General features: G+C 47.8%; 3 protein-coding genes across 4 annotated transcripts; 1 reads left to right on the top strand and 2 right to left on the bottom strand.

The window, feature by feature from the left end:
• The first annotated feature begins 382 nt into the window (after window positions 1-382).
• Window positions 383-3369, top strand: LOC108151689 (zinc finger protein 91). The gene is made up of 3 exons (XM_017280435.2): window positions 383-1387; window positions 1446-2059; window positions 2126-3369. Exons 1-3 carry the CDS (start codon window positions 484-486, stop codon window positions 3212-3214), a joined length of 2607 nt encoding a protein of 868 aa, XP_017135924.1. The 5' UTR covers window positions 383-483; the 3' UTR covers window positions 3215-3369.
• Window positions 3289-8011, bottom strand: LOC108151688 (E3 ubiquitin-protein ligase SHPRH). 2 transcript variants are annotated; one of them, XM_017280434.2, is made up of 10 exons: window positions 7612-8011; window positions 6394-7556; window positions 5610-6325; window positions 5004-5541; window positions 4792-4945; window positions 4349-4734; window positions 4162-4277; window positions 3871-4099; window positions 3645-3805; window positions 3289-3583 (listed from the first exon to the last, which is right to left on the bottom strand). In XM_017280434.2, the coding sequence occupies exons 1-10, from the start codon at window positions 7766-7768 to the stop codon at window positions 3424-3426; spliced, it is 3780 nt and encodes a 1259-aa protein (XP_017135923.1). In that variant the 5' UTR covers window positions 7769-8011; the 3' UTR covers window positions 3289-3423. The 2 variants fall into 2 exon arrangements, with proteins under 2 accessions (XP_017135923.1, XP_017135922.1); XM_017280433.2 differs by having other exon boundaries at window positions 4792-4948.
• Window positions 8012-8346: 335 nt separating this feature from the next.
• Window positions 8347-10942, bottom strand: LOC108151690 (zinc finger protein 345). Its single transcript, XM_017280436.2, has one exon. It carries the CDS (start codon window positions 10831-10833, stop codon window positions 8515-8517), a length of 2319 nt encoding a protein of 772 aa, XP_017135925.1. The 5' UTR covers window positions 10834-10942; the 3' UTR covers window positions 8347-8514.
• Window positions 10943-11819: the final 877 nt, after the last annotated feature.

The raw sequence follows: 11819 nt of genomic DNA on the forward strand, positions 1-11819 counted from the left end.
TGATTTTGATTTAATTTTTTTGTTGAAAGCGGTTTTGAATTGACGAAATCTAAACAAAGTAAACCCAAGGCGACTACGGTTATAGCTTTATAAAACACAAATATTGTCTATACGAAATCAGCTTTGAGTCCGATATGGAATTTTTTTGCTTGACAATTTATTGCGCACTTGAGCACATTGTGCAGCGCCAATCGTTTTTAGGAATACCTTTTACCATTTCCGATGGCGATCTATAACGGCGAACAAATCCAGCGACTTTGAAAAACAGAAAAATAGTGTCTTTTTCCAGAACTCATTGATCCATGTATATTCATATTAATATTTTCGCCTGTAAAAAAAACATATTATCAACAAAAAAATATATCGATATATTGATATATCAATATTTACATATTCGCTAAAATCTGCCCTTCTGACGCGTAAAGTTTTTCTGAAATATTTTGATTTCCAAAAAACTGGCCAACACGTCGTAGCGGGGCCAAAATGGATGAGGGGGCTCAGTACTCCATACAATCGGTGTGCCGCATTTGTCTGCAGCACCTGCAGAAAGATGCCTCCTTCGATCTGTTCCTGGTCCCGGGCCTGGCCAAAAAACTCTGCGTGTGCACCCCGCTGTCCGTGGAGCAGCAGGATGGTTATCCCAATAATCTGTGTACCAGCTGCTACTCCCGGCTGAATGACACGCACGAGTTCCAGAAGCTGTGCGTGGACTCGGTGCAGAAGTTCCAGGACATGGTGGCCAAAAATGTCTTTTGCGTCGTCTCCACGAGCTCGCAGATTAAGAATTTCGATGTTCTGAATGTGGCCGGACATGAGGGGGAACTGGTAGGGGATGAGGAGGATCGCATCAACTTTGATCCCCTGTTGGACCACAAAATGGAGCTGATCGACAATGAGGAGGATGTGTTCAAGATGCTGGAGCATGTGGATAAGGAGGCCGAGGAGGCGGAGATGGAAGTCAAGCAGGACGCTGAAGATGATCATTTGATGAGCGTATTTGCCGACGACTCTTCGGTGGAGAGCGGCAGTGACATCGATGAAGACGTGGACTTTGAGCCCAACAGCAGCGATGGCGATGACGACGTGCCCCTGTCCCAGCGTCTGAAAGGGACTCTCCGCCAATCGTCTAAGGCGAAATCCAAGAAATCCAGCGGTACAGACGTTAAGGAAGACGATGAGTTCTTGTCGGGATCAGAACCTGACGAAGACGGCGAGAGCTCGAGGTCCAAACGAAGGAGGATTCCCCCCAGCGAACGTCACCTGCATCGCATCATCGATTGCCACATCTGCCACCAGAAATTCAAGAAAGCCATCCGCTACGAAGAGCACATGAAGCACCACAACGATCTCCTTCCCTTTCAGTGCAAGGTGGAAACCTGCAGGAAAGGTAATCCTCTCTAGCAATCACTCTTAAAAGAAATATTAACTAACGTTTCAATTTGGAGGTTTCACAACGGCAGGCGGCTTACGCCTTCACATAGACCATGCCCACACCGAACTGTCGGAGGTCCACTCGTGCAGCGTCGATGGCTGTGGGAAGAGCTTTCCGCGCATACGTCTGCTCACGTTCCACATGAAAAAGGTGCATAATATAGCAAAGTCAGCGGCCCCGCCTCGCGACTATCCCTGCACGGAGTGTGAGAAAGTATTCCGCTGTCCCATGGCCCTGAAGAAGCACATGTACAAGCACGATGGCAAGGAGCTGCCCTTCCCCTGCAACATCTGCGGCAAGCGGTTCGTGATCAACAGCGCCCTCAAGGATCATCTGATGCGGCATGCGGGCATCAAGAACTATGTGTGTCCCTACTGCGGCGTGGGCAAGACGACGCGCCAGGAGTGGAACACCCACATCCTGACTCACACCCAGGAGAAGAAGTTCAAGTGCCATATTTGCGAGCATGCCTCCCACAACAAACAGAGCCTGGCCAATCACATCAAGATCGTCCACGAGAAGATCAAGAACTATGCCTGCCAGTACTGCGGTAAAACTTTCGGGAAATCGCATGCCTGCAAGATCCATGAGATGACACACACGGGAGAGAAGCGATGCGAGTGCAAGGTAAGAGACAGAGATCATCCAAATGAAACGAGTATCCTTTTACAGTCAAGGTTTCTTTGATTTCAGGTCTGTGGCAAGAAGTTCCTCTATCCAAAGAGTCTAACAAAGCATTTGAAGACGCACGAGAAGCGGGTACTTCGCGCCATTGAGACCTATCGCCAACGGCAGGTGGAAATGGGCGAAACGGCACCCGGGGAACAGGTGGAGAACACCGCAGATGTTATGGGAGTACCTACCGCAGGTGGAACCGAATCGAGTGCGGGTGCAGAGCCAGTGATGTCACAGAATGCCGCCGATGAGCTGCTTAAAGTTTGTGCAGAATCGGTGGCCACCATACCCAAGGATCCGCGACGTGTCCAACGCGTAGACATTTCCCAATTGGCGGGAACAGCTGTCAATCCCATATCGTCGGTGTCGGTGCCCTCGTGGTCCCCGCAGGAAGTGAACTTCACCAAAAAGGAGGGCAAGCACATTTGTCCGGGCTGTGGGCAGGGCTTCAACAACATTGGCAATATGAAGAGACACTACAAGATCATCCACGAAAAGGTCAAGGACTTTGCCTGCCGCTTCTGTCCGAAGCGATTTGCGAAGGCCCAGACTTTGCGCCACCACGAATGGATCCACACGGGAGAGAAGCCATTCGAGTGCAAGACCTGTGGCACTCATTTCCGCCAGGAGACTGCCCTCAAGCGGCATCAGCGAACGCACGAGAACCGGCCGCCTGTTATCTCCTCGAAGTTCTATGCAGCCCGCGAGGAACTAGAGGAGCAAGAGCGCAGCAAAAGGGAAGCCAAACGCAAGGCGGAGGCAAAGCGGAAAGAAATTGCCGAGGCGGCCAAGGAACAGCTGTCGTCGCTGCACAAACTGGAGACGACCGACAGGAATCTGCACTCGTACGACGAGTACCAGGAGGCTGCCGCTGAGCGGGCAGCTGCCTCCGCCGAGCTGCAGGCACAGCAGTTCGAGGAGAATGAGGTGAAACGGCGGGCAGACGAAGAGCGGCGCAAGATCCAGGAGGCCGCCTACGAGCAGCTGCAAAGACTGCAGCAGCAGCAGGAGATCGACAAGGTGCAGACCTCTTACGATGGCTACTATGCGCAGAAGGCCCACGCGGATGGCACCAGCCTCGATGCCCTGAAGATCGATCATGTTTGAGGAAGAGGAACGGAACGGAGCCCAACGTTAAACGTTGCCCTTGGTCGTGGGGGAAAAGCAAATACTAATGTAGATGTTTTATACGAGCAGCAATAATTGTATAGTCTTTGTAGAAGATATAGGGGATGTAGTTATATAAAACTTTTTTTAAACTACTACTCTTTACTACTTTGTCAATATGTAGTACTCTTAATGGAAAATCGTTTAGTCTACTCCTTGAGAATGAAAAGCTTCTTTAAGCTGTCCAACGTCAAGTTCTCTAGATCCCAGTGCGTACCGAGGGTTTTACTATCATCGGCTGATGAAATTAGCGACAGAATATTCTCTTCAATGGTGCCATTCACTATAAACCGATGAACTGTCGTAGCTCTATAGAAGAACAAGCCATAAGATCAAACATGGAACATTGATTATCGAAAGTGAAACTTACTTTGTCTGGCCGAAGCGATGAATACGACCAATGGCCTGGCGTTCATCGCCAGGATTGAGGATTGGCTCCACCAGAAACACATGTGTGGCCTCGATCAGATTCAGACCCTTGGAGCCACGTGACAAGGCCATCAGCAGGCAGGTAACATTCATTTCTGTGCTCTAAAGGAGGGTTACAGAATGCTGGTTAGAGTGCGATAATCATTGTTTAAGCACTCATAACGAACCTTAAACTCATCCAGATCCATGTTACTGCATTTGCGGAACACAATCCTATTCAACCTCAGTGCAATTGAAATTTGTTCTAGTATTGCCTGCCATTGCGAAAAGATGAGGATCTTAGCCTGATTATCGTCAGCAGTAATCTTGAGAATCAGTTGCACTATGCAGGTGATTTTCGTGGAAAAGCTCCCAACCATCGTTTTCGCCACCCCAGGACGAACGGAATGATATAACCTACAGAACAGAAAGTGATAGTCAGAGATATACATATGCCAAGGCTGATAAGCATTTCTTACTCCGGCGAATCCTGGCGACATATGGGACACTTGGTGCTGCACTCGAGGTTTTTTTTCCTCTTCATTTCGTCGAGACAGTCCTGGCAAATAAAGTGGCCGCAAACCATCATAACATACTGCAAGAGAGTTCAATAGAATATAAGTGTTTAGCTCGTGCGATATTTATCTGATTTATGATTATATTTACTCTCGAATCCTCATCGGTCTGGCAAATCGGACAGTTCCTGGCACTGTTGTCCTCCTTCAAGTGCTTCAAATACTTGAGACGTCCATTCAGCCGCGTGAAGTTACGCTGTGCGATTTCCAGTTTGATCAGATTCGTCCGCAATTGCTCATCGACCTGGCCCCTCAGGATGCGGAAATTCGACTGCTCTTTGGGATCATCGGTCAGCAGAATGCGCATCTTGCACATTTCCAGCTCATCGAATGACTTCACCATATACTCCACCTCGATCCAGTACTTGGCCATGGATTTGGCCAGTCCCTGAAGACAGGAGAGCAAATCCAATTTGATTTTACATTCGCCAAGGTAGTCGCTGAATTCTGATTTTGATCGCACGAATGTAAAGATTACTGAAAAGAGCAATACATTAATCAAAGATCAATTTAATTAGATTATTCACTCTGTACTTTTCAGAACACTGATCTCCATGCTGGGCTTCTCCAGGCCTTCGGTCATGTCGTTTTCTTTGTCAAACACAAGACATTCGAATTTATGCAAGGTCTCACGAATCTGGCACAGACGACAAGTGCTCGGCTTTTTTGGTTTCTTTTTGCCTTCATTCTGCTGGAAAAATGCCAAGAAGCTACAACTTGCCGATGCATTATCAGGTAGCACTCACCAAAATCTCAGCCAGATGACAATCGGAAACATTGGTTATAAAACTAGTGATTTCCGCTGTTAGGGCCTCTCCCGCCTTGACTGCCCCAACAGCCCGACCAATAATATCTTGCAGATACTCGAATTCCGAAAATAACTTGATCTTCAGATCCTCGAGACGTTGGTGCCACATTTCAATTACATAAATGATGCCCGCTATGGAGTGCACGTGCTCCAATTTATCAACAACGACATACTGCACTTTGCTCAATATGACATCATGGAGGGCATGCTTGAGGTTGACCACTGTGGCCAGAAATTGGACAATGCTGCCACGGAACTGATCTTCCAGCGTGTGCATTTCAGATATCTTCAACTGGTAGGCACTGAGAGCCGATTGGAGAACTTTGGAGGTTTCCTCCAGGTACTTCCACCCAAACTTTTGCATCTGTGATTTATAGGTGGTCTCCTCGATTTCGGATATCCTGTCTTGAGGGGCAGCCAGAGCGCTCGCTTGCAGAATGTTATAGAGAGCATGAATCTGGAGCACACTGTCCACGCTGTAAAAGGAAATAGTACGGGTACTATACAGGCCTATAACTGAGCATTTTTAGCTGATTTTTCTTACGATATGTTGTCTTTGTTGTAGTCCGCTGCTAGCTTCAGCAAGAGCTTGTACTGCCTGATGGCCTGGTGGTAATGTTTGCGTATAAAGTATATGGCTGCCGATCCATTGTACGCCGAGGCCCAACTGCGAAGCTGCTTCTTGCATTCGTTCTCGTTGTTGGATATCAGATGATTTAGGAGGTCCTGTGGATCCAGAAAGGATAACGTGTGCAAACTGTTGTTGTTCACGACGGGCACGGAACAGGTCTTGCGTATGCGTAAAAATGGTTTTAGGATGATCCGCAGCAGCTGCGGAGAAATGGCCGCCAGGCGGGAGCTGTTGTCCTCGTTATGATGCGTATTCTTTGCCACTTCCTGGAGGAACTGTTCGTGGCACTTATTGTGCTCCTCGCGATAGTACAGAGATTCCACATTGCTAAGCTCCAGACGATGCACCACTTCCGTTTGCGGTGGAATCCCAAGCTCGTGCTTCACCTTCGACATGCAGGTGCGCCACAAGCTGTGCTCCAGCAGATCCAGCAATGGCTTTGGGTTGTGGTTCAGCTGGAAGGACTTATCGACAGTCTGCCAGGCAGCGGGCGGCTGGCAGGCCTCGTTGAAGCCAACGAACTGCAAGAGTGGCGGCAGATCGTCAATAGTTCCAGTGACGGCCCAACGATTTACAGCCGGCAGCATCCGCACCATTTCCGCCGCATGCGAGGTGGTGCTCTCTACCATCTAAAAAAGGGAAAATGCATTTATAACATTTCGAAAGAGATGCACTGGCTAGATGTCTTCTCTCTTACCTGAGCTTCGTCCAGGCAGACACGCCACCAGTTAACCATGAGAAGCGGACAGCTGGGACGCATATAGCGCTGCTGGTGGCGCATTTGGCGGTCGGACTTGTGGTCTGCGGTGTGATGAATCTCATTGCGAAGGATAAGAAAATCTGTGAGCACAACATCGTACTTGGCCAGCTCCAAGGGACTATACCACGAGCCAGAGTGCAGGCCGGGGTACAGTAGGACCTTTAGGGCAGGCGAGATGTGCTTTTGCATCTCGTTGAACCACTGCATTTTAATGGCATTGGGCGAGACTATGATGGTGGTTCCGGACTCTACCAATTGCGTGTTTTCCATGTTTCCCAGTTCCGACCAGCAGCTGGGACACACATATGGGGGATCATTCACATCCCGCTCGTCACTGTTATTCATACATTCCTCGTGCTGCCACAGCTTGCACCTTCTGCACTTAATCTGGATGCCCTTTTTTTTGGTGCAAATGCAAAACAGTTCTTCCTGCTGCCGCGGCTTCTTCAGAGGCACGTAATCGTCGACACTCTCTAAGAGTTCTAGCCAATATTTGTTGTTGAATGTGCCCTTAACTCTGGGATTGAGCAGCAGCATGGCAAGGAACTCCACCGTCTTGCCCAAACCCATTTCATCTGCTAAGATGCCACCCGGGGGCAAAATTATCTTTGGCAGTTTCTCCTGAAACGGATAGAACTGCAGACAGTAGTCATGCTTGAGCACGCGTGTATGTCCATCCAGCGCGTGCAGAACGGAGTAGTTCCCAGTAAATTCATTTGACTCTTGCTCGCGACTAAGCATCCAGCAAACGCTGCGCTCTTGGTATTTGCGCAACGTCGACTGGAAGCAGTCGGGAAGTTCCAAAGGCTTGTCCTTGCCCTCTCGCGCCTTCTGGTGTCTGTCGTAAAGAGCATCGTATAGCTTCGTGGACACATACGTTTTGAGTGGTCGCTGATACAGCTTCTCCTGCTCGGCCACTGCAAAATCCAAGCTGGTCTCCAGGCAGAAATTTTTGAACACAATTGGCAATAGTATGGCAGCCATTTCCATGTCAAGCGGACGGGGCTGCGAACGAGTCGCCTGCTGCAAAAGCACCAAGATCCATTTGGCATCTTTTTTTATGGCTTTGAAGACCAACTTTCGGGGACGCTCGACTTCGCCTGCAAAAGCGTGAGTGAGAATCTTCCAGTTGTGGTAAACTTTTGTTCAACTTACACTTTTTTATGCATTCTAAGAGTATCTTTGCATGCTCCGGCCCAAAGAAGTGCATTAGTTCCCAGCCCTTTATGGCATAAGTGAATTGCGAAGGCTCGCTCACTGATTCTATGGGAATTTCATCTGCGATTTCGCATAAAACAATAGGAGGATTCATCTTTTATTACGCAGCGAAGGAACACGAATAGACCCTCGGCCTCGTGAACTCTGCGAATAGTTGAAGAAGTTAAATGTACAATTGTATATTTCTGTTTGATTCTCGCAGGACTGGGAGTTGAGTGCTGTTTAGCGGGCGCCGATGAAAGAATTGGACGCTAGGGATGTATCTCGATATATGTATGTATGAGTTTTTGTTGTTGTTGGGATTTGTGTTGCTGAGATTGTATTGGACTGTAGATGTTACTGTAAAATGTGAATTAAATAAGGGGAACTTCTTTTCTAAGCAATCGATACTATATTTGTGTTGTTTCTTGTCTAAAAATCAAATACCCGCGACTTTTGACTCTTCTTATCGATACACAGGGTAGCTAAAAATAGTATCGGTATTTTTGTGCGATAGGCGGAATGAATTCGGCGTTAATTTCAAAATAACAAGCTCAAAACACCATTTTTCCTTCATAGATTCTAAAAATATTCCGTGATTTGTTTTGCAACTTCTATTCGGTTCTTCATATTTTACGTTTTGAATAATCATTTTCATAGCGAAAACCCAAAAATAAATCTCAATAAAGCGACTTCTGAGAGAACAGACATAAAAAAGATCTTTTAAAATAATAGCGAATCGAATAAATGATACATTTTAAAATACTATAGTATATATACTATGCTCATAGTAGTAGAAACACACATAATATACGTGTATATTACTAATAATAATAAACATATAGAGTTTTATTGCTGTCCTCAGACATGATCCAATTTGAATGCATCGATGGTGGTGCCTTCCGCCTCGGCCTTCTGGGCATAGAAGCCATCGTAGGTGTTCGTCTGCTTCTGCAGCTTGTTTAACTGCTCGAATGCCGCCTCCTGGATCTTCCGCAGCTCCACCTCCGCCTTCCGCTTAGCTTCGTTCTCCTCCAGCTGGTAGGCCAATAGCTCCGCGGTGGCGGCAGCCCGCTCGGCAGCGGGATCCTGGTACTGCTCAAAGTTCTTTGGCTGCTGTCGCTTGACCGTTTCCGACTTGGGGGCCACCGGTTCCTTGGGCTTGCTTGGGGGCCTCGGCGGCTTGTCGTGGACCTTCATGTGGGTCTTGAGCACCTGCTCCTGGCGGAAGTGTTTGCCGCACACCTTGCACTCGTACGGCTTCTCGCCCGTGTGTATGTACTCGTGGTGTCGCAGATACTGCTTCTTGGCGAACCGCTTGGGGCAGAAACGGCAGCAGAAGTCCTTCACCTTCTGATGCACCACCTTGTAGTGGAGCTTCATGTTGCTCACATGGTTGAATCCCTTGCCGCAGTCCGGGCACATGTGCTGGCCCTCCTTCTTGGTGAAGTTCACCTGCGGCGACCACGACGGTAGGTTCACAGACGGTATGGGATTAACCACAGTGCCTGCCAACTGAGCAATGTCCACTCTCTCCACACGTCCTCGCAGGTGAGGGCTGGGCTTCGCAATGGTTGAGGAAGAGGCTGCCGCAGCGACCTCAGCCAGTAATGGATTGACTGTGGTCTGGTTTCTGGGCAGATCCGACTTTTCGTGAGTCTTTAAATGCTTGGTAAGGCCCTTCTCGAAGAGGAAGACCTTGCCGCAGATCTTGCACTCGCAGCACTTCTCTCCCGTGTGGCTTCTCTCGTGGATCTTGCAGGCATGCGACTTGCCAAACGTCTTCCCGCAGTACTGGCAGGCGAAATCCTTCCTCTTCTCATGCACCACCTTGACGTGGTTGGCCAGGGCTTGCTTGTTGTGCGAGGTGTGCTCGCACTGGCGGCACTCGTACTTCTTCTCCTTGGTGTGGGTGAGAATGTGTTTGTTCCACTCCTGGCGCGTTGTTTTGCCCACGCCGCAGTACGGACAGACGTGGTTCTTAATGCCCGCATGCCGTAGCAAGTGATCCCTTAGCACACTGTTGATGGGGAATCGTTTGCCGCAGATCTCGCAGGCAAATGGCAGCTCCTCGCCCGTGTGCTTGTACATGTGCTTCTTGAGGGCCGTGGGGCAGCGGAAAACCTTGTCGCATTCCGTGCAGGGGAAGTCCCTTTGGGGCGTGTCCACCTTGTGCACCCGCTTCATGTGGAAGTTGAGTAGCACGGGCCGGGCAAAAGATTTGTTGCAACCCTCGTAGGTGCACGGATGCATTTCCGATGACTCCGTGTGTGCATGCTCTACGTGGACGCGCAGCCCGTTGGCCGTGGTGAATCCCTTCCGGCAGCTCTCCACCTTGCACTGGAAGGGGAGGAGATCGTTGTGGTGCTTCATGTGCTCCTCGTAGCGAATGGCCTTCTTGAACTTCTGATGACAAATGTGGCAGTCGATGAGGCGATGGAGGTGTCGCTCGGCTGCGGGAATCCTCTTGCGCTTGGGCTTCTCCCTGCTCCCCTTCTCACCGTCTGAGTCCGAGTCGTCGGAGAAGGAGCTGAATTCGTCCGATTCATCCTTAATGGGTCGTTTGCTGGCCTTGGCTTTGGTTCCGCGCCTGTTCCCGCGTCGGGCCCGCTGGGCCAGGGGCACGTCATCATCGCTGCTGTTCAGCTGAAAGTCCTCGTCCTGGTCGTTGTCGTTGCCGCTCTCAATGGAAGAGTCGTTGGATTCCTCGGCAGAGCCGAGCTCATCTTTCTCTACCTCCTCGACCTCCTTCTCTACATCCTCTAGCATTTTGAACACATCCTCCTCATTCTCAATGATCTCTATCTTGGAATTCAAAAGCGGATCAAAGTTGACGTGGTCCTCGTCGTCGGGCGGCAGGTCTGCGACCGCTGCACTGGGATCCAAAACATCGAAGTTCGTCTGGCACGTGAAGGCATTGCTGGAGACCAAATCCTGGAATTTCTGCACCGAGTCCACGCACAGCTTCTGGAAGTCGTGCAACTCGTTCAGTTTCGCGTAGCAGTTGAAGCAAAGGTTCTTGGGAAAGCCATCCTGCTGCTCCACCGATAGCGAAGTGCACACGCATAGTTTTTTGGCCAGGCCCGGAATCAAAAAGAGATCGTATGCCATTGTGTCGTGCAGGGTGCTCAGACAGGTGCGGCATACTGTATGTATGGAGTACTGACTCCCCTCGTTCATTTTTCAATTTCGATTCGTTCAATTTTGACAATTAATAGCTGATGCAAAGAAATTCTGCTGAGAAAAATCTAACACAGTATCTATATACGTGTCAGTGTGACCGCGGATTTATCGTTAAAATATACCGTCCGACCCTCAGAAATATACCAAAATATACCGTCTTATTTTAAAAATATACCGTAAATATACTGACGACTTCCAGTTCTATTGTACATATTCCTCGATTTTGATATTCCGACGAATATTACTAGCTAAATAGAACCCTCAGTCCTGCCCACATAATTTTATCCGATTAATGAATCTATTTTCTACCTGACTGGTTTATTTTAAATACTTTGATTTTTTTTGCCTAATTTTGGTTCCGCGGAAAATATTAACAATTGTAAATTCTTATTGTAGATTCATACGAGGTCCAATTTTCGGCGAATAAAATTCAGAATCTGATCCACCTACTGAATATGAACGCGTACATTTTCCGTTGGGTTTACCTTTTTAATGGTTGGGATATGCAGTTCCAATTATCACCATATGTCGATCCAAGTACAGTAATTTAAGTAAATATGTAATTTAAAAGTATGGAATGGGGCTCATTGTTGTCAACCGAGTGGATACGAGTGGTACTCGCCAAATATAAATTGTTTGAAAGTGAATGAACGAAAAGGAAATAAATGCAATCTATTGGAATAAATGATACACGGATGTTCGATTTGAGATAGCGAAAATTCAAAAAACTTGTGTATAGGAGTTTCTATACCCTTTATTCTTAAATATACCTTTGAAAATTCAATTTAATAGATTTTTGAAATTGACAAAATATATATACTATATACTATATAGCGATATGCGGAACGAATACGGCGTTTTGTTTCGAAAATAGCACTATTATAGTTAATAGTCGATAGTCAAGTCTATTATACTTAATAGTCAATATTAAGTATAGTTCAATATGTTACATGGTTTAATTGTTAATTTAAAAAAAAAGCAGC

The sequence above is a fragment of the Drosophila miranda genome, chromosome XR (assembly GCF_003369915.1).
Source record: "Drosophila miranda strain MSH22 chromosome XR, D.miranda_PacBio2.1, whole genome shotgun sequence".
Lineage (NCBI taxonomy): Eukaryota > Metazoa > Arthropoda > Insecta > Diptera > Drosophilidae > Drosophila > Drosophila miranda.

Bases quoted from the DNA above. Each gene is read 5' to 3' on its own strand.
- LOC108151689 (XM_017280435.2), top strand. From the start codon at position 484: ATGGATGAGGGGGCTCAGTACTCCATACAATCGGTGTGCCGCATTTGT. The intron at 1,388-1,445 runs GTAATCCTCTCT...TTCAATTTGGAG, and splicing joins GGTGGAAACCTGCAGGAAAG to GTTTCACAACGGCAGGCGGC. The intron at 2,060-2,125 runs GTAAGAGACAGA...CTTTGATTTCAG, and splicing joins AGAAGCGATGCGAGTGCAAG to GTCTGTGGCAAGAAGTTCCT.
- LOC108151690 (XM_017280436.2), bottom strand. From the start codon at position 10,833: ATGAACGAGGGGAGTCAGTACTCCATACATACAGTATGCCGCACCTGT.
- LOC108151688 (XM_017280433.2), bottom strand. From the start codon at position 7,768: ATGAATCCTCCTATTGTTTTATGCGAAATCGCAGATGAAATTCCCATA. The intron at 3,806-3,870 runs GTTCGTTATGAG...ACCCTCCTTTAG, and splicing joins TGGATCTGGATGAGTTTAAG to AGCACAGAAATGAATGTTAC. The intron at 3,584-3,644 runs GTAAGTTTCACT...GTTCTTCTATAG, and splicing joins CATCGCTTCGGCCAGACAAA to AGCTACGACAGTTCATCGGT.